Here is a 24438-nt window from a genome sequence, read left to right as displayed (position 1 = left end):
TTAGTGCTGAGGTAAAATGGACCAGTCTTGAAAGCTCAGTCATATATAAAGCAGGTGGCAGACTGTGGGTCATTGATAGGGTACTGGGAAAAATCTACTTGCAAAATCCTTTTGTATCTCTCCTAGAATAATGCTTAAGTGTGTAGACTCTATATCAGATAGGACAAACAGGGGATATCAAACATATACAAAGAAAGGCAACAAAATGGTCACAGGTTTGCTTAATTCATTATGAAGCATCACTGAAATCCTAAAGATGCTAGAAGATAGATGGTGACATATGAAATAAAGACACTTTTGCTATCAACACTTTTATGGTAAATTGCCAAGGCATTCATAACAAGGTTTGTGAATTTACTACCTTCCTGAAATTATTCTCAGATCTCAGAGCTGAATAAAACCTGAAGTAGAAAACTGTGAAATATTTAATGAGGCAAGGAACATACAGTTAGATGCCGTAGGAGAGGGAGTGTTCCTTGCAGTAGACAAAAATATTGTGTCTGTTGAGGTCAAAACAGAGTCTGACTGTGAAGTCACCTGGATGCGAGTAACTGACCTAGGTGAACAGAAGACAATTGGCAATCATCAAACATTTTTATTGGCCACCCGATTCTGCCATAACAGTCGTGGAATTATTTAAAGACTATCTATGCTCAGTTGTTTTTAAATGTCCTAATTATGAAATGTTGGTTGGAGGTTGTGTACTTGGTGTTATAATTGATTAAAATTGATTTACTCAAGAAAATTTGGATTCACAATGTCTGTGATTTCAGGTGTCCCCCCCCCCCCTCCCCCACACCACCCCTCACCCCAGACCAAAATCCTACATTCAGTTAGGCTTATACATAATCAACTCGACTTGTTTGGCATGCAGTATATATATCCCTACAAAGAATCATAATTACTCCTTTGATAACATAAGAAGTAAAAGTCACCTACAGACCTTACCACAGAATAAAAAGTCACATGAAAAAGGTGTGAAATCCAATGGGATCAAATTTTACAACCAATTTTTTTCACATCTCAAATTAATCAAACAAACTATAGAAGCAGAAGCCAAACTGAAGAAAAACTTTGTATTACATCATTTTTATTGTGCTATAGGATTTCTAGAAACTTCTTTTCTTCCAAGTAATTACTCTATCCCTGACATTTAGTTTCATTTAATTGTGATCTACCTGATGCATCACATATAAACTGGACAATTATGTATTGATTTGGTCTATGGTGCTATGCTGCTGAAAGTGACAAATAAATATGGGTTTTGACAGTTCTTTTACTTTCACTGGGGGTAGAGTTCTTTATGATGCAACTACTCTCTCTCTCTCTCTCTCTCTCTCTCTCTCTCTCTCTCTCTCTCACCCGCCCACACACCCACCCACCCACCCGCCCACACACACACAATTGACATGAAGAGAAAAGGTTGAAATTGATCAAATGCATCAAGATAGGACAAATGTTAGGACCATGACTAACAGCGATTTTCATGCTTATGGTGTAAATACAGGTATCAGGCTTCATTTTTTCTACAGTCTCTTCTCTTAATAAAAGTTTGTAGCTTGCAGCTCTAAGTTCTAATGGATGTTGTATTAGTTCAGCCTGCAAGAAGCTAAAATATATTCTCAAATGCAACTATTATTTTTCTCCTGAAATAGTAATTATTATAAGAGATATACAGGGTGATTATAAATAAAGTTACAGTTTCAAAATACTAAGTTAGAAACACTGCTCAGAATGACGTCAGATTTGTATGGAAGATTACACTGAATTGCCAAAGAAACTGGTGTAGGCATGTGCATTCAAATACACAGCCATATAAACAGACAGAATATGGCACTGTGGTCGGCAATGCTTATATAAGACAACATGTGTGTGGCACAGTTGTTACTCAGTTATTGGGGCTACAATGGCAGGTTATCAAAATTTAAGTGAGTTTGAATATGGTGTTATAGTCGATGCATGAGCGATGGTACACAGCATCTCTGAGGTAGCAATGAAGTGGGGATTTTCCCATATGACCATTTCACAAGTGTACTGTGAATATCAAGAATCCAGTAAAACATCAAATCTCTGACATCGCTGTGGCCAGAAAAAGATCCTGCAGGAACGGGACCAACAATGACCCATTCATGTCTATTGTGCATTCCCATAGACTTGGGCAATCCCAGCAGCGCAATGCAGTACCCCACACATCCAGAATTGCTACAGAGTGGCTCCAGGAACACTCTTCTGAGTTTAAACACTACCACTGGCCACTAAACTCCCCTGACATGAACATTACTGAGCACATCTGGGATGCCTTGCAACATGCTGTTCAGAAGATAACTCCACCCCATTGTACTCTTACAGATTTATGGACAGCCCTGCAGGATTCATGGTGTCATTTCTCTCCAGCACTACTTCAGACATTAGTCAAGTCCACGCCACATCGTGTTGCGGCATTTCTGCATGCTGGCGCGGGGGCCCCACACAGTATTAGGCAGGTGTACTAGTTTCTTTCACTCTTCTGTGTATCGAAGAAGGGCAGAATGTTATGGAAACAAAGAAAAATTAATGAAAATTTTCCCATTAGAGTATGCTGTAAGCGTCTTAATGAAAATGGGTTTGGCTACAAATGACAGATGAATCCCAATACAATGGCTACGGGTTGAGTTAAAATTAAACCAACCATACTGTGCCATGTGTATGACTGCACATGTTTCACATTCTACTGTTGTGGCACTGTTAATTAGGTAAGTCCATCCACCATGGCATTGAATGGGAAAAATCAGTTTGTAATTGTCCTGAAGCCAAAAACTGCATAAAAAGTGACAGTGAAATCAGTTTTTAATCATCCTGAGGCCAAAACCAACATCAGTTTTTAATTGTTGTGAGACTGGTGCAAGACATGTGCAGAATGCTGTCCACCTTTTCTGCTACAAATTGAAATAGATAAACAGTATGTTCCAAATGATTAATGGAAAATCTCATGTAAAGATGTGAAACAAATACTAACAAAGAGATAGAGGAGCTGGCCAGTACTTACCTCAATTCAGTACAGCCAATAGATACACAAAACAGAACAGAAAATTTACGTACCCTAGCTTTCGTAACTCTCCTTCATCAGGGAGGAGAGAGGGGGAGAAAGGGGAAGAAGGGAAAGTGGATTCAGATACTCACAACCCAGGTTATAAAGCAACAGGAGTAAGGTAAACAGGGGGGGTAGCAAAGATGGAGGCATGGGTGTCAGAGGGAAGACAAAGATATTCTACTGTAAAATATATTCTACTGTAATACAGTTACAGCGTATTGAAAATGGAGCTTTCATTATGATCACCTTGTGTAAGTAAGTGTGTTAAGCGTTTGTGATATACTCATTAAAGTGAACACAATACATACAAAATTAGCACAGCATGTAAATAAGTGAAATCTTTACAATGTCTGTTTATCAAGAGTATTTTGTCACCGACAACAATTGGTTATCTCAATTTGTGATTTAAAAACACTATACTGATTTTTTTCATAATTCTTCTGCAGATAAGAACAATTACATTGTGATGTGTAATATGTTTTAGGATGCAGGAGACTGGGTTAATTCAACGGAGATTCTGCCAATGGAATATCTTGATATCAACAATGGCAATGGCCAAAGTTATGGGTTTGTGCTTTATCGAAAGACTGGCGTAACAATTGGAGAAAGCTCGGTCTTACAAATTATTGGACGTGTCCGAGATCTTGCTATAGTGCTTATAGATGGAGAAAGCAAAACTGACCCTCTTACCTCAGTTATACAGTTAGAGGGATTTGGTTTCTGGGAACAGAGGTATTGGACAGTTTGATAATATTTTTTATTGCTAGTCTAAACTACGAAAGTAGCAGCTTGTCTAACAGACAGTGGACAAGCCAGTTTATGTATTAGGTAATGCATACATGTGGGTGAACAGATGAAGGCGAGATGCAACAGATATATACACATTATTCAAATAATACCATTTCTATGTATACAAATTTGAATTACAGTATTACATCCACATAAAATCTATGTTTAGGAATTTTGTGACTATAGGAGACAGTGATGGTGATGGGCATATCTATTTAAGTTGTCATTGTATAATTTAAATATTCATCAGTAGAATAGAAGCACTGATGCTGTAAATTAGATGACGGATATGTTGTAGAGGTTGTTGCTTCAGTATTTTTTTTTTTATTTTTTTATTTTTTTTTTTTTTAAGGTGTGGTCATAAAATTTTAATTAACACATCAAAGTAATAAACCTACATAATTAATTAGTTGCTTGTTTGCAGGTACATGTCTGCAGTACTGGTATGCATTGAAACCCTTGCACTACAGTACCACAGTATGTCGTTAGAAGGCTAAAACGAAATGGTGCTGCCCATCTTCGCTTTAACAGTGTGCTGTGCCACTTTTGTTTTGGTTTCTGTAGCAGTATACTATGGTAATGTGATGCAGGGATTGCAGACCTGTACCTACAAACAAATAACTAATTAGTTATGTAAGTTTACTGTTTCAAGACAATAATTAGCATTTTATGGCTACCCCTCATATGTGTTCAGGAACTTACTTATCAAGTGTAAGTCCCCATATATAAAGTGCATTTCTGACACCAGGAAGTGTCAATTTGGGTTAAATGTAATTACCTGCTGTGTGGTGTGTTATGTTCATGTATATCCCAAGATACCTCTTCCCCCCAGACTGGTATCCTTATCTGTACCATTTGTTTGAAAGACCATGACAGTTTCTGTAATGCATCTAAAGGGTAAAGAAGGAACACCTGAAAGCTGAAAGAGGATTTTACATGAGGCTCAAGGGTTTTCACGCATTTGTGATTCTGATGGTCATTTTTTGTGATCCGAAAGTTCCAATAGCTGTATTTCAGTTTCTTTAAAGTATGACACCTCATTTAACACTTAAGAGACCAAGCCTGATATCAGCTTGGGCAATAACTTTGTGTTAAAAAGACTGTGCCTGAGTCATGCCGTGATTTTCTTGACATGTGAGCCCCTCATCACTTGAAAACTGGACCCATTTCATATGACAACAATGTATGAACATCTCACTAGCTGTTCCTAGACTGGTGCTGCCTTCTGTAGTCAGTTTCTAGAATTATTTTGAAAGAAATGTTAGCGAACATAATGGCAGTTATTCCAAATGGCTGAGCCAGTATGATCACATTGACGTAATTGTGTGTGTGTGTGTGTACTCATTAGATTTCACAATTTTCTGTAATTCTGCCACAATTACATCACATTTGCTGAGTGAGCAAGAACTTTTGGAAACTCAATTGGAAGAAATGCTCAATAACTCACCTTGCACCACTTCTTGGGGGGATAATCATATCTTCTGTCAGTATTATTTTAAAATTTGTATTTATCAAAAAACTAAAAGTAAGTATGAAACATAAATCTTGAAGCTTGGTTCTTTTGTAGTATATATTACTCTTGACAATACAGCAATTTCATACACTGATGACCCAAAGAAAATGGTACACCTGCCTAATATCAGGTAGGGCCCCCATGAGCATGCTGAAGTGCTGCAACACGACGTGGCACGACTTGACCTAGGTCTTAAGTAGTGCTGGAGGGAACAGACACCATGAATCCTGCAAGGCTGTCCATAAATCTGTAAAAGTGGAAGGGGGTGGAGTTCTCTTCTGAACAGCATGTTGCAAGGCATCACAGATATGCTCAGTAATGTTCATGTCTGGGGAGTTTGGTGGCCAGCAGAAGTGTTTAAACTCAGAAGAGTGTTCCTGGAGCCACTTTGTAGCAATTCTGGATGTGTGGGATGTTGCATTGTACTGCTGGAATTGCCCAAGTCCATCAGAATGCACAATGGACATGAATCGCTGCAGGTTGCTTATGTACATGTCACCTGTCAGAGTCATACCTAGATGTATCAGAGGTCACTCCAACTTCACATGCCCCACACCATTACAGAGCCCCCAACAGCTTCAACAATCCCCAACTGACATGCAGGGTTCATGGATTCATGAGGTTGTCTCCATACCGATACACATCCATCTGATTGATACAACTTGAAATGAGACTTGTCTGATGTTGGTGTTGGTGTGTCCAGGCAAGGCTTAAAGCTTTGTGTCATGCAGTTATCAAGGGTACACGAGTGAGCCTTCGGCTCCAAAAGCCCCTATCAATGATGTTTCATTGAATGGTTCGCATGCTGACACTTGTTGATGGCCCAGCATTGAAATCTGCAGAAATTTGCTGAAGGATTGCTCTTCTGTCATGTTGAACAATTCTGTTCAGTCGTTGTTGGTCCCACTCTTGCAAGATCTTTTTCTGTCCACAGCAATGTCAGAGATTTTGGAGATTTGATGTTTTACCGGATTCCTGATATTTACGGTACACTCATGAAGAGATGCTGTGTCCCATTCACTTAAATCTTGATAATGTGCCATTGTAACTGATATAACAACTGTGCCAGACAATTGTTGTCTTATATAGGCATTGCCAACTGCAGTGCTGTATTCTGCCTGTTTACATATCTCTGTATTTGAATACGCATGCCTATACTGGTCTTCAAAGTGGCTGGTCTTCAAAGTGTTAAGATGAGAATGAATGTAGGAATGTAACAGGTGGGTCTTTCTCATTCTGTTGTCAGAGTGACCTTCCCTTCATTTTTAACCTTTCACAATCTATCCCTCTCTTTTCCCTGATGATGGAGTTGTTAGATCCAAAAGCTAGAACATTCTATGTACTTTATATGTGCCCATTAGCAGCACTGACATGCCTTCTAAAGGTAAATTCTCTCCGGCAAGTCTTGCTCATAATAAACGCTTTTTACTGTTTTCTCACTACATTACGATTTCAGTTTACAAAGTTCATGGCAGGTTTCACTTAATTTTGTATGGAAATATTCTGTATGCTTATTACAGTTTGAATTACTTTGTAATCAGAACCCAAATAATTTAATTTCTGTTCTATTACCAACTAGTTAATCATCGATAGGAATAAGTGGGGAGCATGGATCATTGTTTGTAAAATTGGAATTTTAGTGTGACAATATTTTTACTGTTTGTTATTAAGCAATCATTCCATGGCCAGTTGCTAAATTTTTGTGTGACAGTGTTTACCAACTGCTTCTTCAGCATGATGATTCTTCCGGAAAACCTAGAGTTTTCAGGAATTTACATTTTATCTGGAAAAAAATTAGGGAAATCTGAGGGAATTTCAGAAATTTCATAAAATCTCAGGGAATTCTGCATTTTTAACCTAGCCTTGAAATCTAATTTTGTTTGACCTTTATAACTGACACATGAGACCGTTTTAATTTATGAATGTTATTCCTTATAAATTATCAATGTTTAAAAACTGCAGTTAAACTACTGCTTATGGCCAATAATAACTTAGCTGAGAGGAAAGAAAAGTCATTATTATAGTGCACTGCCCCTCCACCCTGCTCACCATTCTTGACACCTCCTCACACCTGGAATTAGCCATGCTGTTCTTCTTTATCATCCCCTTTTAGCAGAATTTTGATGTCATCAACAAACAGGATGGTTTTATGATCATCCATACTTAGATATGGACTGTTAATGTATAACACCATATTTAATTACATGATATCACAATAATATCTATGTAATTGTGTTAAGATTTTTTGTTAGTATGCTTGGTGTTTACTGCTTGTTTACATTTACTTAGGAATGAGCTGATCCAGCTGTTGGACGTTATAGATAATTGCAATAATGTTCAAGTTTTGAGAGCAGAATTTTATGACCCATCATGTCAAATACTTTTAAGAGGTCAAGAAATATTCATGTTTCCTGTCATCAGGTTTACTCTACATTTAAGGCATATTTTTCAATCCATTTCGTTCATTACATAAGATTTTATTTTTACTGATGAATTTTGTAAGTTCATCATAAGTTATTTTCAATAATGTTTTATAAAGGTAAGATAAAATTTTAGTGGATCTGTAGTTTTGTGCATTGTCCCTCCTATTTGAGTTGTGAACTGGAATCACCTTGCAGGTTCTCAGCAAATCTGGAAAATTGCATGCTTGGAGTGAGCAGTCACATATCTGTATCAGTGCTTCATTTAAATTTAATGCCCTCTTGTTTAAGACTGTTTCTGGGATACCATCAATACCTGCTGAGTTTCAGTTTTTTAGCCCTTTTATTACTCTTCCTACTTCACCTTATATGGCTGTACTGATTTGCTTTGGTGTAGAACATGTCCTTATTTCATGTTTATCATCTTGGGTAGAGTTGCTTATGTTTGAGTTATCATATTCTCTGCTCTAACATTAAAAAAAGTTTTAAATGTGGTCATCTGTGTGACTTGGTTCCTGACATGAAATATTTTCTTTATCTGAAGACTTTCATAAATGTTCCAATAAAATACATCTCATGCTATCAGTCCATTATTATTCAATAAATTCTATTCAGTTCTGTTTCATTGCATTTTATAAAGGTAGTAAAACGGTTCACCTCATCTGAGCATTAAGAACTTATTCTATTTCTTTGCATTCTTTTCCTTTCAAAATATTTGAGCAACCATATCTTTTGTGTAGCTTGAGGCTTTCCCGATGGACATGTTGTATATATGGTTCTCGGGCGAGACGTCGGATGTCATAGTGAAAACTCCACAATATTTTGTCAGCGCAACTGGCCGACATCTCCAGGTGCGATGAACACACTGCTAAGGCAGGACCAGGGCCCCCTATTTATGCCAGTTTTAGGCAGGAAGTGCGCATGCGTGGATGCGCCAAATTCGATGGCCGATATAGACGATATCAACTGATAGCTGGAAGGACAGTAACGCCACCTACAGATGAAGAACCAAATACTTTGGAGCACGCGCGGAGGCTGCCGCTGCTGCTCTGTGCTGGCATCGGCCACCCCAGTGACCTCTATCGGAAGCCGCAAGCGCGGAGGCTGCCGCTGTTACTCTGTGCTGCCATCCGCCGTCCCAGCAACCTCTGTCGGAAGCCGCAACCAAAAATGCGCGTCCACGTAGGCGCCGTGATTATCCTCCCATTGTCAACAGAATATTTATGTTGCTGGCGAATCGTCGTCCGTCTTATGACCAATAGTATTCCTCTCTGCTCGAAGTGACTTAAATATGGCCAGTGCTGGATCCCAAGCTGTACTAAGCTGAAAGCCCATGTCTCTGTTTACAAGATTCGTTGAGCAACGTATTTCCACTGCTTCCTTAATAACACTGTCCCAGTACGAACTCGTCAATGCGAGAATTTTTGTATGTTGATAATTCATAGAATGGCCTGTACTGAGACAATGCTTGGCCACTGCAGACTTTTCTGGTTGCTCCAGACGAGTGTAGCATCGGTGTTCAGTGCATCTCTCTTCTACAGTGCGACAAGTTTGTCCGATGTACGACATGCCGCAGCTACAAGGAATCTCGTAAACACCGGGTCTTCTTAGGCCAAGGCTGTCCTTAGATGAGCCCAAGAGAGCTCTGAGATTTGCTGGTGGATGAAAAACATATTTAACTTTATGCCTCTTCAATAATCTTCCTATTTTTGAAGAGACACCGCCGATGTATGGCAAGATGACCATTCCCCTATGTTCTTCGCCTTCTTCCACTTCCTCATGTTGGGTAACCCGCTTCGGTTGTAAGGCACGGTGAATCTCCCGTTCGGAGTATCCATTTTGTTGGAAAATGGTACGCAGATGGAGTAGCTCATTGGATAAGCTGGCTCATGCTCTGTGGACCAACGTCCTCAGTACGCCACTTCGTTGCCAAGGATGGTGACAGCTGGTGGCCTGTAAGTATACGTCCGTGTGCATTGGTTTATGGTACACTGCGTGACCTAATGTGCCATCTTCTTTTCTCCGTACCAACACGTCCAGGAATGGAAGTTCGCCGTTTTTCTCCATCTCCATCATGAACTTGATGTTGGGATGAAGCGAGTTAAGATGCTCAAGAAAAACATTCAGCAATGCAATGCCGTGAGGCCAGATAACAACACTCACTTCATCCCAACATCAAGTTCATGATGGAGATGGAGAAAAATGGCGAACTTCCATTCCTGGACGTGTTGGTACGGAGAAAAGAAGATGGCACATTAGGTCACGCAGTGTACCATAAACCAATGCACACGGACGTATACTTACAGGCCACCAGCTGTCACCATCCTTGGCAACGAAATGGCATACTGAGGACGTTGGTCCACAGAGCATGAGCCAGCTTATCCAATGAGCTACTCCATCTGCGTACCATTTTCCAACAAAATGGATACTCCGAACGGGAGATTCACCGTGCCTTACAACCGAAGCGGGTTACCCAACATGAGGAAGTGGAAGAAGGCGAAGAACATAGGGGAATGGTCATCTTGCCATACATCGGCGGTGTCTCTTCAAAAATAGGAAGATTATTGAAGAGGCATAAAGTTAAATATGTTTTTCATCCACCAGCAAATCTCAGAGCTCTCTTGGGCTCATCTAAGGACAGCCTTGGCCTAAGAAGACCCGGTGTTTACGAGATTCCTTGTAGCTGCGGCATGTCGTACATTGGACAAACTTGTCGCACTGTAGAAGAGAGATGCACTGAACACCGATGCTACACTCGTCTGGAGCAACCAGAAAAGTCTGCAGTGGCCAAGCATTGTCTCAGTACAGGCCATTCTATGAATTATCAACATACAAAAATTCTCGCATTGACGAGTTCGTACTGGGACAGTGTTATTAAGGAAGCAGTGGAAATACGTTGCTCAACGAATCTTGTAAACAGAGACATGGGCTTTCAGCTTAGTACAGCTTGGGATCCAGCACTGGCCATATTTAAGTCACTTCGAGCAGAGAGGAATACTATTGGTCATAAGACGGACGATGATTCGCCAGCAACATAAATATTCTGTTGACAATGGGAGGATAATCACGGCGCCTACGTGGACGCGCATTTTTGGTTGCGGCTTCCGACAGAGGTTGCTGGGGCGGCGGATGGCAGCACAGAGTAACAGCGGCAGCCTCCGCGCTTGCGGCTTCCGATAGAGGTCACTGGGGTGGCCGATGCCAGCACAGAGCAGCAGCGGCAGCCTCCGCGCGTGCTCCAAAGTATTTGGTTCTTCATCTGTAGGTGGCGTTACTGTCCTTCCAGCTATCAGTTGATATCGTCTATATCGGCCATCGAATTTGGCGCATCCACGCATGCGCACTTCCTGCCTAAAACTGGCATAAATAGGGGGCCCTGGTCCTGCCTTAGCAGTGTGTTCGTCGCACCTGGAGATGTCGGCCAGTTGCGCTGACAAAATATTGTGGAGTTTTCACTATGACATCCGACGTCTCGCCCGAGAACCATATATAAAACCATATCTTCATTTCTGTGATAAATTATTCCATTATTATTACATCTGTCTTCTGCAAAAATATTATAATCAATGCCTATGCCTTTGTTATAACATGTAAATAGTATTCTTACTATGAAATGGTTACAGTAATGCCAGCACAACACTGAATGCAGATGGCAGTGTGCCACACACACTGGATATACTGGTTGAGAACTGGGGACGAAACAATTTTGGAAGTCTTCTCAATGACAAGGATTTTGATCAGCGGAAAGGAATTGTGTCAGGACCTGTACTGGTTAATGGGACAGCTCTTTCAGACTGGCAAATATTTGCTCTTCAATTCAAGAAGAAATGGTTACAGAGGTTAGACTGCACACAGAGTCTTTGCTTTAAGACGTTGATATGATACAATTTCTGTTATAGTATCTCGGTTAAATTTTGTCCTTTTCATACTTGAGAATAAGATATAAATTATAACTACTCATTTCATTATGCATTTTGTGTCAGACTGACTGGATGGCAACCAATAAGTGAAGAATCAGTTCGTGGACCTGTACTTATTCGTGCCACCTTCAATGTTGATTCTACACCACAAGACACTTTCATTGATATGAGTGCCTGGGGGAAAGGATCAGTCTTCCTGAATGGCTTCCCTCTTGGCCGCTACTTCAATCTTGGCCCCCAGAGAACGTTATATGTGCCTGCTCCATTGCTTATCCAGGGGGAAAATGAGGTAAGTGCAAGTGAAATAGGTCAATTCAGTACTAGACATGGTAATTAGTGTACCTACTTGAAGTACTTGAATTTCTACTGTTGGGTGATGGCTGATTGTGTTATCTTCTTGGTGTAATTTGTTCTCGTGTATTATGATTTCGTCATAATACATTACAAAGTTATCATAATTTTAAAAAAGCATGGTATAAATCTAATGAAAAATTTAAATGAACAGCCACACTTTTGTGACATGCAAATAATTTGAATGCACTGTCGAAGATTTTCATAGATGTCAAGGAAGTTAAAAAGAATGGAGCTGTGCTACAGATTCAGATCATTATGAGTGGACAGTTAGAGACCTGAAATGCTGAATATGATTAAGAAGAATGAATTGTAATAAGATAAATTGGTAATAGTGCTCCTTTTTCAGATCTTTTGTCTTCTTGTTCTCATAACATATGGATCCTCATCAATGTGGGGACTCTGAGTGAACTGCCCTGTCTTTACACCATTCCCCAATCAATCCCTATTTTTCCCCTAATAAAAGAACATACAAGTTATAAAAGCTAGGAACAGTATTTTGTACTTTTATGTATTGCTGTTGGCAGTACCTTGAATTTCACTGCCTGAATATAAGTTATGGTCAGCCAGAATTTAACAGTTTTCTCTGTTGAATTTTCATTTTGACACAATTAAATATTTGTTATTTTAGTTATATCTGTCCCATTCCTCTCTCTAGATGAAGAAACCTAGTCTGCTACTGTCTGATAATATTTTTTGAAGTTTTTAGTTACCTATTATCAGTGGTCTAAAACTGCCTATGAGATCCTGGTTACGAATTTGAAGCACAAATGCCATTTAACGAATATAAGAAATGTAATATAAGGTACTGTTGAAACATTGTCATCGCTAGCACACTATTTGTCTTGTTTGCTACATACTTGATAGTTCACAAGAATAGTGAGAATTCAGAAATCTGCCGTATGTACAACCTAGTTCTCAGTGTCTCAACCTGACTTTCTCAATTAAACCCTGAAATGAGATCCTCTCTCCTTGATACCCTCATTACTTCACCAAATATCTCATTATATCACCCTCATAACCTCCATAACATTCTAGTCAAACCATCTAAAATAACGAAACCACTCCAAGCTTCTACCCTTGCAATTGTTCCTGCCCCATGCGCCCACCCACTACCACCTACTGCAGCTCCACCACTGGTGAATTCTACAATAACAAAGTCAGAGCAGTTTGTGAAATGATGTATGTTGTTTGTTTATCTACTAACTTGTGACTACTGCACAGCATTTTATTTAGGAGTGACCACCACTAACTTGTCTGAGTATGTGAATCAGCATAGGAGAAATGTCAACCATGGGGACACCCAGCACAAGTTGCTGAAATTACGTGTATATGTAGTTTGCGCTGAAATTTTGACACAAATGTGGTGGCTGAAGAACACAATATAACTAAAATATGAAAAGAAAGGTACAGGAAAAACAAGTTGGTATTTGAAGCACGTTGAAACTGTACAACATATATTTATCATATTGAAATTCCTCATGTAATGTCAACATGGGTGTGATTGCAGCAAACAAAGATTCAACACTTTAAGTAAAGTTGTTAACGATGCTTCTTATGTTTTCCATAGCGAGTATGAAGCCCTGATCTTATGATAGGAAGGGTATGTTAAGGAGTTAAGGAGAAAGATTGCCTTCAGCAAAATCTGTCAAGAGTATCCCAGACATTCTCCTTACATTTCAGTTTGGGATACTGAGCTGGTTACACCAGGCACTGAATTGTTCACTGAATTATTTTTGGCGTGACAAGTGTGGTTGAACATCTTATGCTTTAGTGATCTTATTCATACTTAATTTCTTAGAGCTGCAAAAGAAATGCTTGTGGTTAATACTTCCCAGACAATCCTGGTTTACAATAACATCACTAATACTGGAGCTGAGTGGTTGGAACTTCTTTGTTATTTCACCTGTGATGTGGCAAGGATTTAGGGTTTATTTCAGACTTATTCAGTTATCTCTGTTGACTCATTCTGGCTGAAAAGATATATATGATGTTGATGCACTGCTGCTCCATTTATGGAATCTTGGATACAAGGCCTGACATCACACAGAGAGCAATCAGTGGCTACAAGCATATATTTGAATGACTGAAGCAGATTGTAGTGCTACTAGTTTGTATGTAACATGTTCATGCAATGATATTAACATGATAATGTACTGAACTTTCATTTCAGTTACTTAAAATTTTCCTGGGTTATTGCTTATTGTGAGTTTTTCCATGTTTAAGGAAAACTTGTTATCTGTGTAGTGTGGCTGCCAGAAGGGAGCTGTATTAAGGGTAGCATGTTATGTTTTTGGCAATAAAGTTGAAAATTAATGGCTGGCATATATTGATGATAATACTGCTGACATTAGCCTACTTCTTGCAAACTTGCAAACATAACTTTCTCAGAAACTGTATAAATTGCCATATTAGAATGGCGTACTTCCTCATTCACTCCCAAATGGTTAAGGATTGTACCCAGCCAAGCCAAAAGATATTGAAGAAGATAATTTTCATTAAAATAATTATGAGCTTCTAACTTTTTGAACTTCTTTTTCTCACTAATAAGCATAATAATCAAACAGCATTCTTATTATATTATCATTAGTTCTGATGCTATCTGCTGAACATAATGTAGTGAACTGTCAAAGTATCTGGAACTTATTTATTTGGAAAGCATTTCAGACTTAGACCTTGATTTATATTAATACTGTTACCCACTTGTAGGTGGACATGAGTTAGAACAGAAACAGGATAAGGTGAATTTATATACCCATTGTCCCTCCTAAGAGTCATGAGGTGCATTTTCTCTGATGTTTTAGCAGATATGTGCAGTTTCATTTTTGCAATGTGTAGGTGCAATCAACCCAAACAAATACTGCTCATCACATTTTTCATGTGACATCCAATGTTAATGGAAGGCATCAATTTGTTTCCCATTACAAACAAAATGATTTTTAGAGCGAAATTTTAGATGACCATTTGATAGACCAGTTTCATAGTAGTCTAGTGTGATATTTGTTTTATCAATATGTATTAACAGTGACAGCAAAACATGAAGAATAACCAGTACTCCAGCAGCAACTGAGCAGGACTGCTGCATACAGTAGCAGCCAGCACTAGCAAGGGTGGTGCTGTCACTGCTAGAGTACTGGTTATTCATCATATTTTACTATCTCTGTAACTGCTCTATTAAATGATAGATAAAATTCTGCTTTTCACATTAGAGACGTGACAAGCAGTTATTTCTTTGGCAAAAACAGAATTGCGAATATCTGCCAAAACACCAGAGAAAATGGATTGGATAACTCTTATGAGTGACATCCTGTTATTTACTTAACTTATTCCATGGATCATTTGTATGGTGACTCACAACGATGTGGAATGAGTCATTTTACATTCAGGCAACAAATTAATTTGTAAATAAAGCTATGTGCTTCCATTATTTATTTATTTTTTTAAAATTTACAGATTTATTTTAGCAGTTACCTTGACAGACTACAATGGTAGAAATTCTTCTGTGGAGTCATGCAGAAACTTTTTCAGTTTATTTTCAAATTTTACTTTGCTGTTTGTTAAACAGTTTATGTTACTGGGCACGTATTCAAAAATTTTCGTTGAAGCATTGTGCACCCTCTTTTGTGTTTATCTCTCTCCACCTCAACAGTGAGTGGCACTAGACATTGCCAGTTTTACTTTCCACTCTCATGTTGAGCCTCATTTGACATGATTTTTATAGCTCTCACATTCTCCATCCTCGAATCTGATTGTACTAGCCATCAAGGCATGAAATGGCTAGTTATTCATGTATAGTTCTTTCTGAGGGAGAGATTGTAGAGCTTTTAGAGGAATCTCTAAGTGAAAACAAGAGTGACAATGATTTTGATGAAGTCAGTGAGCCATTTGGAAATGATTCAAGTGAAAACAATGATGAGAACTGTGAAAAATGTTCATGTTTCTTGTGATTCAGTAGAAGATTCAAGGCAAATGTGGATTGATGATGACTCTAAATTTACAGATTTTCCTTTTGACATTTCAAAGTGTGATTTTTATTACTGAAATTAGTAATGTTTTGTCATCACCAGTTGGTTTCTTTCACTTAACTTTGACTGACAGTATACTTAAAGAAATAGCAGATGAAATGAACAGGTATGCTACAATAAACATATGGAAAGTGATACCATTTCCATGACATTCTGTGTGGAACTGGAGAAATGTTACCACAGAAGAAATGAAATGCTTTTGTTGCATGCTACTGAATATGGCATAACAAAAGTGTAAAAATTTGGAGGACTTTTTGTGAAGACTATGATTGCAGTCATTTGCTGTCTTTACAGACTAGTTTTTGCTGCGTGGGGTAGCTACATGGTCTGAGGCATTTTGTCACGGCCCACGTGGCTTCCCCCATCAGAGGTTTGAGTCCTCCCTCAGGCATGGGTGTGTGTGTTGTCCTTAGTGTAAGTTAGTTTAAGTTAGATTAAATAGTGCATAAGCTTAGGTACTTCCCCCATGAACCATGGACCTTGCCGTTGGTGGGGAGGCTTGCGTGCCTCAGCGATACAGATGGCCGTACCGTAGGTGCAACCACAACGGAGGGGTATCTGTTGAGAGGCCAGACAAACATGTGGTTCCTGAAGAGGGGCAGCAGCCTTTTCAGTAGTTGCAGGGGCAACAGTCTGGATGATTGACTGATCTGGCCTGTAACATTAACCAGCGATACAGATGGCCGTACCGTAGGTGCAACCACAACGGAGGGGTATCTGTTGAGAGGCCAGACAAACATGTGGTTCCTGAAGAGGGGCAGCAGCCTTTTCAGTAGTTGCAGGGGCAACAGTCTGGATGATTGACTGATCTGGCCTGTAACATTAACCAAAACGGCCTTGCTGTGCTGGTACTGCGAACGGCTGAAAGCAAGGGAAAACTACAGCCGTAATTTTTCCCGAGGACATGTAGCTTTACTGTATGATTAAATGATGATGGCGTCCTCTTGGGTAAAATATTCCGGATGTAAAATAGTCCCCCCAATCGGATCTCCGGGCGGGGACTACTCAAGAGGACGTCGTTATCAGGAGAAAGAAAACTGGCATTCTACGGATCGGAGCATGGAATGTCAGATCCCTTAATCGGGCAGCTAGGTTAGAAAATTTAAAAAGGGAAATGGATAGGTTAAAGTTAGATATAGTGGGAATTAGTGAAGTTCGGTGGCAGGAGGAAAAAGACTTTTGGTCAGGTGATTACAGGGTTATAAATACAAAATCAAATAGGGGTAATGCAGGAGTAGGTTTAATAACGAATAAAAAAATAGGAGTGCGGGTAAGCTACTACAAACAGCATAGTGAACGCATTATTGTGGCCAAGATAGACACAATGCCCATGCCTACTACAGTGGTACAAGTTTATATGCCAACTAGCTCTGCAGATGATGAAGAAATTGATGAAATGTATGACGAGATAAAAGAAATTATTCAGGTAGTGAAGGGAGACAAAAATTTAATAGTCATGGGTGACTGGAATTCGTCAGTAGGAAAAGGGAGAGAAGGAAACATAGTAGGTGAATATGGATTGGGGGGAAGAAATGAAAGAGGAAGCCACCTTGTAGAATTTTGCACAGAGCATAACTTAATCATAGCTAACACTTGGTTCAAGAATCATAAAAGAAGGTTGTATACCTGGAAGAATGCTGGAGGTACTAAAAGGTATCAGGGAGAGCATAAGGGAACAATTGACAGGAATGGGGGAAAGAAATACAGTAGAAGAAGAATGGGTAGCTCTGAGGGATGAAGTAGTGAAGGCAGCAGAGGATCAAGTAGGTAAAAAGACTAGGGCTAATAGAAATCCTTGGGTAACAGAAGAAATATTGAATTTAATTGCTGAAAGGAGAAAATATAAAAATGCAGTAAATGAAGCAGGCAAAAAGGAATACAAACGTCTCAAAAATGATATCGACAGGAAGTACAAAATGGTTAAGCAGGGATGGCTAGAGGACAAATGTAAGGATGTAGAGGCTTGTCTCACTAGGGGTAAGATAGATACTGCCTACAGGAAAATTAAAGAGACCTTTGGAGAGAAGAGAACCACTTGTATGAATATCAAAAGCTCAGATGGCAACCCAGTTCTAAGCAAAGAAGGGAAGGCAGAAAGGTGGAAGGAGTATATAGAGGGTTTATACAAGGGCGATGTACTTGAGGACAATATTATGGAAATGGAAGAGGATGTAGATGAAGATGAAATGGGAGATAAGATACTGCTTGAAGAGTTTGACAGAGCACTGAAAGACCTGAGTCGAAACAAGCCCCCGGGAGTAGACAACATTCCATTAGAACTACTGATGGCCTTGGGAGAGCCAGTCACGACAAAACTCTACCATCTGGTGAGCAAGATGTATGAGACAGGCGAAATACCCACAGACTTCAAGAAGAATATAATAATTCCAATCCCAAAGAAAGCAGGTGTTGACAGATGTGAAAATTACCGAACTATCAGTTTAATAAGTCACAGCTGCAAAATACTAACGCGAATTCTTTACAGACGAATGGAAAAACTGGTAGAAGCGGACCTCAGGGAAGATCAGTTTGGATTCCGTAGAAATGTTGGAACACGTGAGGCAATACTAACCTTACGACTTATCTTAGAAGCAAGATTAGGAAAAGGCAAACCTACGTTTCTAGCATTTGTAGACTTAGAGAAAGCTTTTGACAACGTTAACTGGAATACTCTCTTTCAAATTCTGAAGGTGGCAGGGGTAAAATACAAGGAGCGAAAGGCTATTTACAATTTGTACAGAAACCAGATGGCAGTTATAAGAGTCGAGGGGCATGAAAGGGAAGCAGTGGTTGGGAAAGGAGTGAGACAGGGTTGTAGCCTCTCCCCGATGTTATTCAATCTGTATATTGAACAAGCAGTAAAGGAAACAAAAGAAAAATTCGGAGTAGGTATTAAAATTCATGGAGAAGAAGTAAAAACTTTGAGGTTCGCCAATGACATTGTAATTCTGTCAGAGACAGCAAAGGACTTGGAAGAGCAGTTGAACGGAATGGACAGTGTCTTGAAAGGAGGATATAAGATGAACATCAACAAAAGCAAAACGAGGATAATGGAATGTAGTCAAATTAAATCAGGCGATGCTGAGGGGATTAGATTAGGAAATGAGACACTTAAAGTAGTAAAGGAGTTTTGCTATTTAGGGAGCAAAATAACTGATGATGGTCGAAGTAGAGAGGATATAAAATGTAGACTGGCAATGCCAAGGAAATCGTTTCTGAAGAAGAGAAATTTGTTGAAATCGAGTGTAGATTTAAGTGCCAGTAAGTCATTTCTGAAAGTATTTGTATGGAGTGTAGCCATGTATGGAAGTGTAACATGGACGATAACCAGTTTGGACAAGAAGAGAATAGAAGCTTTTGAAATGTGGTGCTACAGAAGAATGCTGAAGATAAGGCTGGTAGATCACGTAACTAATGAGGAGGTATTGAATAGGATTGGGGAGAAGAGAAGTTTGTGGCACAACTTGACTAGCAGAAGGGATTGGTTGGTAGGACATGTTTTGAGGCATCAAGGGATCACAAATTTAGCATTGGAGGGCAGCGTGGAGGGTAAAAATCGTAGAGGGAGGCCAAGAGATCAATACACTAAGCAGATTCAGAAGGACGTAGGTTACAGTAGGTACTGGGAGATGAAGAAGCTTGCACAGGATAGAGTAGCATGGAGAGCTGCATCAAACCAGTCTCAGGACTGAAGACCACAACAACAACAACAACAACAACAAGCTTAGGTACCGATGACCTCAGCAGTTTGGTCCCATAAGACCTTACCACAAATTTCCAACAGACTGGTTTGGTTGTGGACAATTTTTTGCATGTTTTTGGCCACATCATGTTTCTTTATCTGGAGACCGCCACACATGTCAACACTCAGGCTGAGTCATGTTAGTAAAGTGAAAAATTTGTTGGAATATTTGCCTGGCAAATTTTTTAAAGGTTATAGTCCATATAAGCATTTAGCTGCTGATGGCCTACAGCATTGTAGTGACAAAACGATTGACCATTCGTTTGTAAACAAACAAAAAAGAAAAGAAAATAAAGACAAGTTTTGCATTCTTTGTGCATTGTTGTTTATAGTATACTTTTACTTGTTGTAAGAGGATTTCATGTGGTGTAAAATAAAATAAAATAAATGTGTGTATTCAAAGATCATGCCTACTTAATCACTGTAGTGATTGTTTACTTCATGAATATAAAAAGACCTATGGTGTGGTCCCGTGAAGGAACACAGAGTCAAGTGGGAGGATATACATCAAGAAACACACACAATATGTACACTACATCAACACATTGACATCCCACACAATCTACGATACCAGGACAAGGTAGGACTTCCACCCATGTTAAATTGCCTTTGTTCTTGACTATGAGACTCAGGCAGAAAAATTTTCAGTCAGCATGGCATCAGCAATGTTAAGGAACAATTTCAGTGTGTCTTTGCCCACTTGAATGAAATTCAGATTGTCCAAGCAGAGGCTTTGCAAACTGCCTTATTGAGCATTTCACACCAGCACCTAAGGTATGGCTACAGAGATTACTTACAGACGAGCAGCTGGGAAACAGATTGCCCAGACAACTATTGCAAGAGCTGAGGTCACTGGCAGTGAGGGATTTGTTACCAGAAAATTCCTTACACATGTTGTGGCTTAAACGCCTCCACACAAACATTGGGATTGTTTTGTTGAAGCAGGAATGAGGTTGTGACTTCGTATGCTAGGAGATAAGGTGGAAGCTGTTGCAAGTTGTTTGCAGCACAATGTTGGCAATGTGAAGCAAAATACTACAGGATGGATGGCCCAAACCACACATATTAGGAACAGAGCCACCCAGCAGCCCTGGGTCATGCATTCCAAGCAGTGTGCACTCGACAACCACAGATCAGCTGATTGAAAGCTTGAAAGAGCTGAGCACTCAAAATGCAACACTTAAAAGCATGTAACATACTGACTGCATGATACAGACTAACTAGTTAACACATCCTTTCTCCATGATCATGTTGCAAAATTCAACGGATGCTAGTATCACCAGTGATTCAGAGACATAGCTCACAAATGAGTGGCACCCTGCAGTCATACAATCACTTCTGATGGCCATTAAAGGCTGCCAGTGGTCATCGGTCTCTTTTAAATAGTTGTCCTTCCCGCTGTCCTCCTTCCATGGCTACTGCATCAGGAAATCTCAAGATGTGTGCTTCTGTTATGACTGTGGAGTGCAACTGGTTGCAACACTCAAGAAGATGTCCACAAACAGGTAGTCGCAGCAAATTTCCTACAACGCTACTGTTTTGACTGATTGGTGTTCCATGGAAGGCAATGAACAAATGGGACATGAATGGCTCCAGCATTGATTACTCAGATTCATTTCAAACAAAGTGGAGGCAAGTGCCACAGACTCCTCCTCAGGGCAGAATAACGTTAATATTCACAAGGCGAAGTTCGCATCTGTTAATAGAACTTTCTTGAGATAATTAATTTTTGTCTTTGAGAGCCTTCCAGTTCAGCTCCTTCAGTATCTCTGCAACACTCTCCCATTGATCAAACAAATCTGTTTCCATTCGTGCTGCCACATACACTTGAGCAATATTCTAGAACTGGTCACATGAGTGATTTGTAACCAATGTGTTTTGTAGACTGATTGCACTCCCCCAGAATTCTACCAGTAAATCAAAGTCTACCACATGATTTACTCATGACTGAACCAATGTGTTTATTCCATTTCTTTTCCCTACAAAGTGTTACATGCAGACTTTTGTGTGGTTTGGCTGATTCCAGCGATGACTTATTTATATTATAATTATAGAACACTACATTTTTTTTGTGACTTGAAAAATTTTACATTTCTGAACATTTACAGTGAGTTGCCGATTTCTGCACCACATTGAAACCCTATCAAGATCTGATTGAATATTTATACAGCTTCTCCTCTCAGATAGTACTTCATTATAGATAACTGCATCATCTGTAAAAAGAAAGCCTGATTTTAATATTAATATTGTATGCAAAGTCATTAATATACAACATGAACAGCAAGGGTCCCAACATACTTCCCTGGGGCACACCTGAAGTTACTTCTACATCTGATGATGACTCTCCAGCCAAGATAACATCTATGTCCTCCCTACCAGAAAGTCCTTAGCCAGTCACGAATTTCACTTGATCCCCCATACTGTCATACTTTTGACAATGAGCTTAGGTGTGGTACTGAGTTAAATGCTTTTCAGAAATCAAGAAACTCTGCATCTTCCTGGTTCCTTGATTCAATGTTTTCAGTATGTCATGTGAGAAAAGTGTGAGTTTCTCATGATCAGTGTTTTTGAGATATATGCTAACTGGCATTGAGGAGCTCATTCTGTTCAAGATACCTCTTTATTTTTGAGCTCAGAATACGTGCTAAGATATGTCAAGGATATTGGTTGGTAGTTTTGTGGGTCACTTCTACTACCCTTCTTGTAGACAGGTGTGACAAGAGCTTTTTTTTATTTATTGCCATTAGATCCAATATATTTTCACTACTAGTGGGGTTCCTAACTATCTGTTCTCAGGTAGTTAGGCATTTAGTAAAGTTCCACAGAATGTCTTAACATGTCCTGTTCTGAGTTCTGATACAACAGTCGTGGATAGAGTTCCAAAACTAATAAACACAAGGCACTATTGCTTAAACTTTATGACAGATAAAAAAAAAAAAAATAAATAAATAAATAAAAATAAAAAAAAAAAAGCTTCAAAGAAGAGTGAATTGAATATCAGAAAAGTCCTGGGGACTTTCATAAAGAATTGTTCCAATAGTTGTGGAGAATTGTTTGTGCAGTTAGTTGGAAATGATTCTGAAAGACTATTTGTGGTAGACAGGTGAACAGGAACCAAATTTCTGGTGAACACAGGATCCGGTATCAGTATATTCCTGCAATTCATTATAGATGATTCTGCAAGATCACAACTTTTGATGGTAGCTAATGACGCTTTCATTCAAACATATGGGAGGGAGCAGTTGAATTTGGACCTTAGTTATGACAGAAAGTTCCAGTGGACCACTATAGCTGTGAACATTACTGAACCTATAACAGGGCCAGATTTCCTTCACAACTTTCTGCTGGCAGCAGATCCCCACAACAGGAAACTACTTTCCTATAGCAACAGTAGAATTAACACAGTGGAACTGGAACTTTGACAGCATCATAGAAGAATTTTGAGAGATTAAGTCAGTAGAAAAGGCAAGATGCTTGGTGAACACAATATTATGCATTTCATTCAGACATTGTCTCAACCACTGGCAGTGAACAAGCCTTGCTATCTAATGTGCGAAAAATTTTGCAGCTCTGTGAGAAGACATTAATAAGGAGTTCTAAGAGGGTGGGGTGCCACCTTCAGACAGTCAGTGGGCCTTGTCACTACACATGTTGTTAAAGTGGAACAACACGTGGTGCTTTTGTGTTGACTACAGAGCTCATGTAATGGATTTCAACAATGCTACTGCAAAAGCTCAAATATTCAGCATCATTGACGGTGAGACGGCCTATTTACAATATCAGTTGCACCTGAAGATGTAAAACAGAGAGCCATCACTCACCGTTTGGTCTGTTTGAGTACAACTTCATGTTGTATGGTTTGAAAAATGCGGCACATATGTGGCTATATTTTATTTATCAGGTTCTCAGATGCATTGATTTTGTGTTTTGTTACATGGAAAATATTCTGGTGTTTTCAGGTGCACTAGAACGGCACGAGAGCACCTCAGACAGCTTTTCCGATGCCTGTGGTAATAAGGTGCTGTCATCAACAAAGACAAACACATCTTGGGCAAAAGCAATCTAGACTGTATTGGTTTTAATGTGACAACAGGGGCACAGCTTCAGTACTTGAGGGTAGAAACCATTTGTAAAACCATTTGTAAAAATGGTTTCTACCCTCAAGTACTGAAGCTGTGCCCCTGTTGCTGATACCACATATGCACAAAAATCTGTGGCACTTCCTCAGAGTGCTTAATTATTACAGAAGGTACATACCAAAAGAAACCAAACTGCAGGGACCCCTTACGGAGGGGAAGGAAAATATAAGGGCAGCAGGAGAAAAGTGATGTAAAGGCAAGAAAAAATTTGTGGTATTTAACTCAATTAAGGAATGTGCTGGTCAGGCAGTGCACCTCACACACCCATGGCATAATGCACTGATGGCATCAATGGTTACCCGAACCAGGTAGTGGTCAACACAGTCTTGCAGCAACCTGTACACAGAGCCTGGTAGCCCGTAATGTTTTTCTTGCAATTGTTTCTGACAGCATAGCAGAAATGGAGTGCAGAAGACAGGCAGTTACATGTTGTACCTGCTGAAATAAAACATTTTTGTGGCTCAGTGGA

General features: G+C 39.5%; 1 protein-coding gene across 2 annotated transcripts in view; it reads left to right on the top strand.

Moving 5' to 3' along the window:
• Positions 1-24438, top strand: part of LOC126416297 (beta-galactosidase-1-like protein 2) — a 137812-nt gene that overhangs the window by 103311 nt on the left and 10063 nt on the right. For both annotated transcript variants that reach the window (XM_050083954.1, XM_050083955.1), the window contains exons 9-11: positions 3555-3802; positions 11416-11631; positions 11776-12001. In XM_050083954.1, the coding sequence (XP_049939911.1) occupies positions 3555-3802; positions 11416-11631; positions 11776-12001 (690 nt within the window). The remainder of the gene's footprint in view (positions 1-3554; positions 3803-11415; positions 11632-11775; positions 12002-24438) is intronic.

Source organism: Schistocerca serialis, chromosome 8, assembly GCF_023864345.2.
Source record: "Schistocerca serialis cubense isolate TAMUIC-IGC-003099 chromosome 8, iqSchSeri2.2, whole genome shotgun sequence".
In the NCBI taxonomy this organism is placed as follows: Eukaryota; Metazoa; Arthropoda; class Insecta; order Orthoptera; family Acrididae; genus Schistocerca; species Schistocerca serialis.
The sequence above is the reverse complement of the archived record's forward strand: the minus strand, read 5'-3'. Positions and strand labels throughout refer to the sequence as shown.